Genomic DNA, 8,990 nt, shown 5'->3' on the forward strand with positions numbered 1-8,990 from the left:
TGCAACGAATTAATGTATTAAGTCGTCCCCATTCATCATATATCTTTTAAAAATATGAAGAAGAACATAATTCCAGATTATAAATGTACATGATTCTTGCATATTGTCAACCCATTTTGTTACATCTTGTCATATGTACTAATGACTAATCACTCTAATCTGCAAAATCAATAGCTATTATATAAGTCAACTATAAAAGAGTTTGATATCTTCCGAAATACCTAAAATTCTCTTAATTTTTTTATGTATTTTAAAATGATTGTAATACATATTTGTTTGAAATTAAATGTACGCATTATGTAACTGTTAAGATCTGACCCATGAAACATCACGTGTGAGAGTCCCACATTGATAAAAGAGAAGAGAGTTAAACACTTAATAAGGCCAAGGGGCTACTCCCCTTATTGCCATATGGTTTTAAGGTGGAACCTCCTACGGTCTTGTTAAGTGGACTTTCTCTCTTGGTGACGGGCGTGGCCCAGGCCCGTATTTAACATGGTATCAGAGCCGGGCCCACGACTTGGGCCTATTAGGGCTTATATATTGTATACTTTGTATTTGGGCTTTAATAGGCTGAACTTGTATTTATTATATTAGGTGTAGAACAAGCCCGTAGCTAATGTGGTAGTATATAATGCCAATTCATATGCAATACATACTCAAGGAAATTCATAACCCTAACAAACTTGTCATGGTATCGGAGCTAGCAACCTAGCAAACCCTATCATCTCAAAAATATAAATTTTCTTCGTTTACATTTTATTTTTCTATTTCTCTCGCCATTTAAAACAGAATTTGAGGCTTCCCTGCATTGCTTGCTCTCAATTTCTCATGGACGGCGACGGCAAAATCGATCCGGCATCTCCGTATTACCTAAGTTCTGGAGATCAACCGGGGATTGTTATCACTGATGTATTGTTACGAGGTGGGAACAATTATATGGCGTGGGCTAGGGCTATGCAACTCTCGCTACAATCGCGTCGAAAATTTGTGTTTGTTAATGGGACAATCACACAACCTACGGAGAAGGAGAAGCAACTCGATTGGGTCACGGTAAATTCTATGCTTGTCTCTTGGATGTTGAGGAGTATGGAGCCTAAGATTGCTTCTTCGATTCCCTATCATGATAATGCTAAGAAGTTATGGGATTTCTTGGCCAAGAAATATTGCATTGCAAATGGCCCTAGACTACAGCAGCTACGCAGTGAGATAACGACGTGCAAGCAGGCGAAGGGCATGTCAATGGAGGACTACTATGCCACACTTATCGGCCTGTACGATGAGTTGGTTCAATTGAAACCATTAAGCACCTGTGACTGCGGTAATTGTACGTGTAACATGGCTGGAAAGGTAGTAGAAGATAGAGATGAAGAGATATTTCATCAATTTTTAATTGGGGTTGATGATGAACTTTACGCTACTGTAAAGTTATGGGATTTCTTGGCCAAGAAATATTGCATTGCAAATGGCCCTAGACTACAGCAGCTACGCAGTGAGATAACGACGTGCAAGCAGGCGAAGGGCATGTCAATGGAGGACTACTACACCACACTTATGGGCCTGTACGATGAGTTGGTTCAATTCAAACCATTAAGTACCTGTGAGTGCGGTAATTGTACGTGTAACATGGCTGGAAAGGTAGTAGAAGATAGAGATGGAAAGATATTTCATCAATTTTTAATTGGGGTTGATGATGAACTTTACGCTACTGTACGTACAAATTTACTTTCTAGAGTACCTATGCCATCATTGGATGAAGCCTACTTGGCATTTGTGCAAGAAGAAAATTCAAGGGGTATTGCAAATATACAAGCAGCGAAGGATAGTGTCCAAACTCAATCAATTTTTGCCATCCAGGCTGATCGTCCTAAGGTACGATTTGAGAAGCCCGATAAGTCACAATTGACTTGTACCCATTGCAAGCGTGATGGTCATGATAATAGTTCGTGTTTTAAACTCCATGGGTATCTGGAGTGGTATGAGGAAATGAGGAGTCGTCGTGCTCGGGGAGTCACTACTAAGAGTACAAATGCACCTATGACAGCAGCTCATGGTCGCGGTATTCCTGCTAGAGCCAATGCTATTACTGTAGGTACCGTAGGGGAGAACAAATCTGCTTGTGCATCTGGCAACAGCAACACAGGAGCTCCTGTGGTATACTCCAGATCAAGTTCAAGCTATTTTAAATATCCTTAATAACTCCCATTTGGATAAAATGACAGGTGAATGCTCAGCACTTCCTTGGATTATAGACACGGGTGCGTCCTGTCATGTAACTGGTGATGCCTCTCGTTTGATACATATTCAATCTATTCCGGCTTCTCTTCTTGGTTTACCAGATGGAAATCATGCTATTGCTACCAAGGAGGGTCGTGCGGTTCTATCTCGGGATTTAACTCTTGAAAATGTTTTATATGTTCCTTCATTACATTGCAATTTAATATCGGTGTCGCAATTAATTGATGATTCTAATTGCTTTGTTCAATTCACTGACTCTCTTTGTGCTATACAGGACCAACTTTCGGGGAGCCTAATTGGGGCCGGTGAACGGAAAGATGGACTATATTATTTCCGGGGGATTCCTACAGTGTGTGCGGTGACAGTTCCTGAAGTATCTACATTTGAGCTATGGCACCGTCGCTTGGGGCACCCGTCTGATAGAGTTCTCAAGTTAGTTCCTGCAATTAAGAATTGTCCTAGTAATGTTACGAAGAAATTAAATAAAGCATGTGGTATTTTTCCTCAAGCTAAACAACATCGTGATAGCTTTCCTGTTAGCGATAGCAAGGCTAGTAGAGTGTTTGAATTAATACATTGTGATTTATGGGGACGCAATTCTATTCCCTCTACATGTGGTGCACATTATTTTTTGACATTAGTAGATGATTTTTCTAGAGCAGTTTGGGTGTATTTATTACATTAAAAAACAGAAGTTTATAAAGCTTTTCGTTCTTTCTTTGCCATGATTGAACGTCAATTTGAAACTAATGTCAAATTTGTTAGGAGTGATAATGGTACGGAATTTAAATGTATGCTGGATTATTTTGATGAAAACGGGATCATTTTTCAAACTTCTTGTGTTGGTACTCCTCAACAAAATGGTCGGGTAGAATGAAAACACCAACACATTCTAAATGTTGGTAGATCCTTGATGTTTGAGGGTAATCTCCCTATTTCCCTTTGGGGTGAATGTATTTTGGGTGCTGTTTATTTAATTAATCGTACTCCTTCTGTCTTGTTGCAAAATAAAACTCCATATGACGTTTTATTTGGTAAAGAACCTGAATTGGACCATCTTCGCATTTTTGGTTGTTTGAGTTATGCATATAATAAAAAATCAAAGTGTCAAAAATTTGCTCCTCGAAGTAGGAAATGTGCATTTGTTGGTTATCCCAATGGAAAAAAGGGGTGGAAAATGTATGATATGGAAACATCTGAAATTTTTGTGTCTCGTGACGTTAAATTTCATGAAAATGAGTTTCCTTTTTCTATTGAAAATGCCGGAATAATTGGGGATGCTACGGAAACTTGCAATGAGAATATGGATGTTGAAAATGGTATTTTGGATGACTTGGAAACTATTTTGGAAAATAATGTTGAATCATTTGAGATCGCGGGTGAGCTGCGGGATAACGAGCCTGCCCACGGCGTGGCTGTGGAGCACGCTGCTTCTGTTGCGCAGCCAACTCTTGCTCCAGCGCAGGCCCACGATACTACAGCCCACACTTTTATTCAGCCTGGTGCTTCATCTCTCTCTGCTGGCCCACCGAGCTCACAAGTGGGCCAACAACCATCTTCCCTTCTTTCTCCTGCTCAGGAGTCCGTGTCAGCTCCTTCATTAGGACAGCAGGCCCATACCACAACTTCACATGAGTTAGGCTCTATTAATTTGCCAAGTGACGCTCCACTTGGTTTGGGAAAAGGCTTTCGCCTCAAACGACCTTCCGTTCTGCTCAAAGATTATGTCGCACACACTGTACCAGCAACGAGTCCGTCCACCCGTTCATCATCCTCCACTGGCTCCTCAGGTACTCCCTATCCTATAGCACATTTTGTGAATAGTAATAAATTTTCAATACGACCACCGCATATTTCTTGCAGTTGTACTTGCAGGGCTTGAGCCTCGAACTTTTAATAAGGCAATGAAGGATGCCGGTTGGAGGGAGGCAATGCAAAAAGAAATTGGAGCACTAGAGGACAATGAAACTTGGGTCATGGAAGAATTGCCGCCCGGAAAGAAAGCTCTCGGATGCAAATGGGTTTATAAAATAAAGTTTCATGCAAATGGTGATATTGAGCGTCTGAAAGCGTGCTTAGTCATATTTGGGAATCATCAAGTCGAAGGCATTGACTACAACGAAACATTTGCTCCGGTGGCAAAGATGGTTATTGTAGACACCTACTTTTGTCCCCATTCCCGCAAGGGAAAGGTTCGATGATGAAAGCATAAGAACTCCACTTGACAACGCATCTCTTATAAAATAAACGAATCTCGATTCCCCATTTCATTTTACCCGAAACCTGCTATTTATGGAAACCTGCTAAAAATAGTAATTGCCGTAAAAGGTAGCTTCTAAAAGTGGCAAACCTGTCAGAATTAGGTGTTGCATTCCAACATAAATCCTAAATGAGATAGAAAACTGCGAGAATCCTATTCCTAATAGGATTCGGAAATAAGAGTTACGTATTAGTTAAAATCCTAACGAGCCTAGAGTTCGTAACGGGCCCAGACGCATTCCGTCACAAATTGATACGCGCTGAAAGACTCAAATTAATCTCAAACCCTACGGATTTTAGAATCCGAATCTGACTAAACAAAAACTGCCCAGACCCTATTTTCAACGCCTGGCTCTGGGCGCCGAAATTTTCGGCGCCCAGGCCTGTGCGCTGAGAATACCTGGGTTTCTTTTCCTAATTCTCTGCGGATTAGAACTCTGCAACTCTATCTTTCCACGAACTCTTCCCTATAAATAGACCCCTAGTTTCGACGTGAAACAACACATAACAACACATAATATATTTTGAGTATCGACTCAAAACCCCTTAGCCTAAGCCTCTCGCTGCGAAACTGTTCACGCGTTCTGTCGCAATGGATCCATAAATCGAACAGAACGTATCCTGTCCCATAATCGAGATTTGTTAAATAAAAAGGAGAAATAGCAAAGTCAAAGTGGTTAGTTTTCTGAGAACCCTGACGCACCTCTCGAGGGTGCGTCGTAATGTGTCCCTTTTCGATGATTTAACTGCTTTCCTCGCCCTTTTTATGAACTGTTAAACTAACCTAATATAATTGTTCTATTGAAGGAAATAATTCCCTTGGTCCAAGTATGCATTCTATGTTAATTCTAATAAATGCGGTTCAGTATTAATTAACAAGTTAATAATTCAGTGAGATCAAGTGAGCTGAATGCCTAGCTAGAGGCCGCTTCAGTTCAAGTGGAATTAATGATATTAATCCACAGCTTACTCTTGACTGAACCCGTAGGGTCACACAAATAGTACGTAAACGGATCAAGTATTTAATGGCATTAAATACTCCATCTATGGATATTCGGAATCGACGGATCTTGGTTTCAGTGGGAGCTGAGATCGTCACAGGCAAGAAAAGAATGCTCCGAAAACGATGATATTACCGGAAACGGAAATATGGATCGTATCGGAAATGTAAATATTATCCAAGTCGTAGATGTTGCCGGAAACGGAAACATGGTACGTATCGGAAAATATTATCGGAAATGGAAATATTGCCGGAATCGGAAATATTGCCGGAAACGGAAATATTGTCAGAATCGGAAATATTATCGGAATCGGAAAATAATTCCGGAAACGGAAATGTTAAATATTGTTCGTATCGGAAATAAATTCCGGAATCGAGAATTTAATCGGAAGCGCGTCGTACGAATTAGCATCGGACGAGACTTGCTAGACGAAGGCCCAGCACGAAGCCAGGCCTACGCTCAGCAAGCCCAAGCGCCCAAAAACACGCTGCCAAGCCACGCCCGGTCCAGCGCAAGGCCAGGCCCAGCAATGGCCTTGGCGCGCGCGCGGGGCTGCGACGAGTGGGCTGGCGCTGTGCGTGGGCCGCAAGGCCTGCGTGCGGTGCTAGCGTATCACTCGAAGTGTGTTACTCGAATCCTAAGGCTACTGGGATTTGTCATATGATTAAATCTAATCCTAAAAGATTTAGTTTGTTTAATTAGAGTCCTAGTAGGATTATAATTAAATAAATTAGTATCCTAATAGGATTCCAAATCCTTTTCCATAACTCTATAAATAGGTACCTAGGGTCACATATTTAAATAGAGTATTCAAGTATTCAAAGTGATTTTTGAGAGCAAAAATTCAGTCATACAATTGCCTAATAAGTGCCGAAAATTCTAAGTACCTTAAGGGCGATCCTAGTTGGTCAAGCTTAAGGCGGATCCGGACGTGCTGTGGACTATCTACGGAGGGACGACACTTGGAGTCCTAAAGACTTGTTCTTGTTCGGTTCGGGCGCAGCTAAGGAAGGCACGCAACAAAAAGTATGCATCTAAACTATGCTAAATGATTATGTGTAAATAATATGCTTTCCTGGCTTTATGGTTTTTCCGCATGATTTATGAATTGTCATATGTATCATAACCTAACATCTATCACGCCTAATAAATATAATATTTTTGGGAAATCGGATTATCATGCTAGGTCCCTTAATGCTATTTAAATCAGATAATCACGATCGAATTAGTATTATATGTTGCATATTGCTAAAATCAATTCAGATTAGTTTAATAGTTAACGCATGTCCCTTCAATTATTTATGCTGAGCTAGTAAGGATATCCTGCCTCTGGAGTTATCGACGAGCGAATTACTCCTCTCGGTAGTTACAGTCCCCCGAACCCTCAATCTCTACCTTGCGGGTGTATATTGAGAGATCCCCACACCAGGGATCACAAGGGAACCTACGGCCATCGTGGTCAAACATAATTGCACTCCCTTTATGTCACGATAACCGGGTTTTGTCAGTTTTTCTCATTGTCGTTAAAAACTGAATGGCGACTCCTATATTACTAGTCAATTGGGTGTATACTCACAGGAAATCCAATTACACTTGATTGATTAAAAAGAATCGTCACACCCACGAGGGACAGGTCACGCATTAGCCTCGCGCTTTTTCGACCCCCCTCACAGTGGCGACTCCACTGGGGATAGTGAAGGAAATACTCGTGCTTGTAGGTAATCAAAATAGCCGAAGGGTGAAACGATCCTACCCCGCGTTTATTTCCCCATCAAGTTGGGATGACCTGAAAATCAGCATATTAATGTGAACGGGCAGAACATCATAACGAATCTCGGCTCCCTCGGGAGTTGGGACTAAGGATACCTTTTTCGCCAATAGGGGGGTGCATACGCCGCGCATGTTTCCCACTCGGTACTTGTGCAGGTAGTACACCTATCCCGAACCCAATCGCTCGCTCATTAGGTCCCTCTCGCCTGCATGCCCCCTTGGCTTGCACTTGCGGATTGGCCTCTTGGGCGAAATTCGTCTGTTGAAGACACTACCTCGACCGGGGCATGTGTTGGATCTACGATAGAAGCGGTACCAAGCCAGGCGCAAATAAACCACCCATAGAAGCCTATCATAAACTACGTGGCATATTTAATTTTCAAATCCATGTTTGTAATGTAGTTATGTGTAGCGAAATATGTGATTGTGTGTGACAAACTATCTTAGAAAACCAATGACCTTAAAAATTGCCCAAACATTCATAGACTATCTTGCCAAAGAGTTATACCGAAACACGTGTTCCGCAAACCCGAATGATCGCCACAAAACAAAGCGACGCTCGGGATGGCCTGTAACGAATCCCACAAACGCTGTCACGCGTAAAGGACGTTATTAGGCAAGCACGCAAATCGAAGTCGCATAAACAGAAAACAGAAAACGAGAACCAACCAGGGACGCATTTTCAACGCCCCTGGCTGGGCGCCAAAATTTCTCACGCCCACTGCTGGGCGCTGAAGTTGCTGCTTGACTTTCTGGTCAGGCGCTGCAGCCTCGGTGCCCAAGCAAAAAGAAAGTACGTAGCACAAAAAATGTTCATCAAAAGAATTGCTACGAGGGCGTAAGAAAAGCACTCGATTTCAAAGGGCGACTCGCGAAAAATTAATAACTCTTTGTGTCGTCATTAGGCCTCCTATGACGGCAATGCTCGGCACCAAAACCGAACATGCTAACAACTATGAATGTCACACAGGCAAGTGTTTCGAAAGAGTGACCAAAATAAAAAAAAACCCAAAAAGTGTACCGGCAGGAGAAAGAGCGAAAAGTGAAAAACCAATTTAGAGAGTCGAAGTCTAGACTAAGTAATGCCTGAAACTTTGGGAACCTAAACTTTAGCTTATCTTATGCCTAGGACCGGTCCTGCCACTTAGTGCCGATCAGGGAATCAACGGCTAGTGCGTCTCGAAGATACATCACCAACACCAAGTTTAGTAACTCCAAGCTCTGTCCGTCGTCCCTCATTTCAAGGATCTCCGCTTCCCCAACCTCGATTCGCACCTCCAAATAACCGAACCCAGAATTCTCAAATTCGAAGCCTAACTATGACTTTTCGGAGGTTTTAGTTTTTCGAATGCAAAATTTCGTAAATTTAAGATGTTAAATTAAATATTTGCGATTCTTGTTGATAAATCTTGAATTTTTGATTGACCTACTGTATAAGTTTAACAAGTTTGAATGCCTAGCCTTGTTAATTATGCAATCTAATTTGTAATTATGATTAATTTGTTGAAAATTGGAATAATTTAGAATTAATTTGATTTTCATAATTAGTTATAATTTAATTAGATACCTATGATTAAAAACCACCATAAAAATTGTAAATTTATGTTAAATTTTAAATTTTTATGACCTAGACTTGAATCCATGTTAATCGGAAATCAATTGAATAATAAATTTTCGATTTTTTCGCCCTAAAATTATGAAATTAATATTATTTATTAATTT

General features: G+C 41.1%; 1 protein-coding gene across 1 annotated transcript; it reads left to right on the forward strand.

The window, feature by feature from the left end:
* The first annotated feature begins 326 nt into the window (after positions 1-326).
* On the forward strand, positions 327-3,065 carry LOC130461890 (uncharacterized). Its single transcript, XM_056830156.1, has 2 exons — positions 327-2,222; positions 2,513-3,065. Exon 1 carries the CDS (start codon positions 832-834, stop codon positions 2,194-2,196), a length of 1,365 nt encoding a protein of 454 aa, XP_056686134.1. The 5' UTR covers positions 327-831; the 3' UTR covers positions 2,197-2,222; positions 2,513-3,065.
* Positions 3,066-8,990: the final 5,925 nt, after the last annotated feature.

The sequence above is a fragment of the Spinacia oleracea genome, chromosome 5 (assembly GCF_020520425.1).
Source record: "Spinacia oleracea cultivar Varoflay chromosome 5, BTI_SOV_V1, whole genome shotgun sequence".
Taxonomy (NCBI): domain Eukaryota; kingdom Viridiplantae; phylum Streptophyta; class Magnoliopsida; order Caryophyllales; family Amaranthaceae; genus Spinacia; species Spinacia oleracea.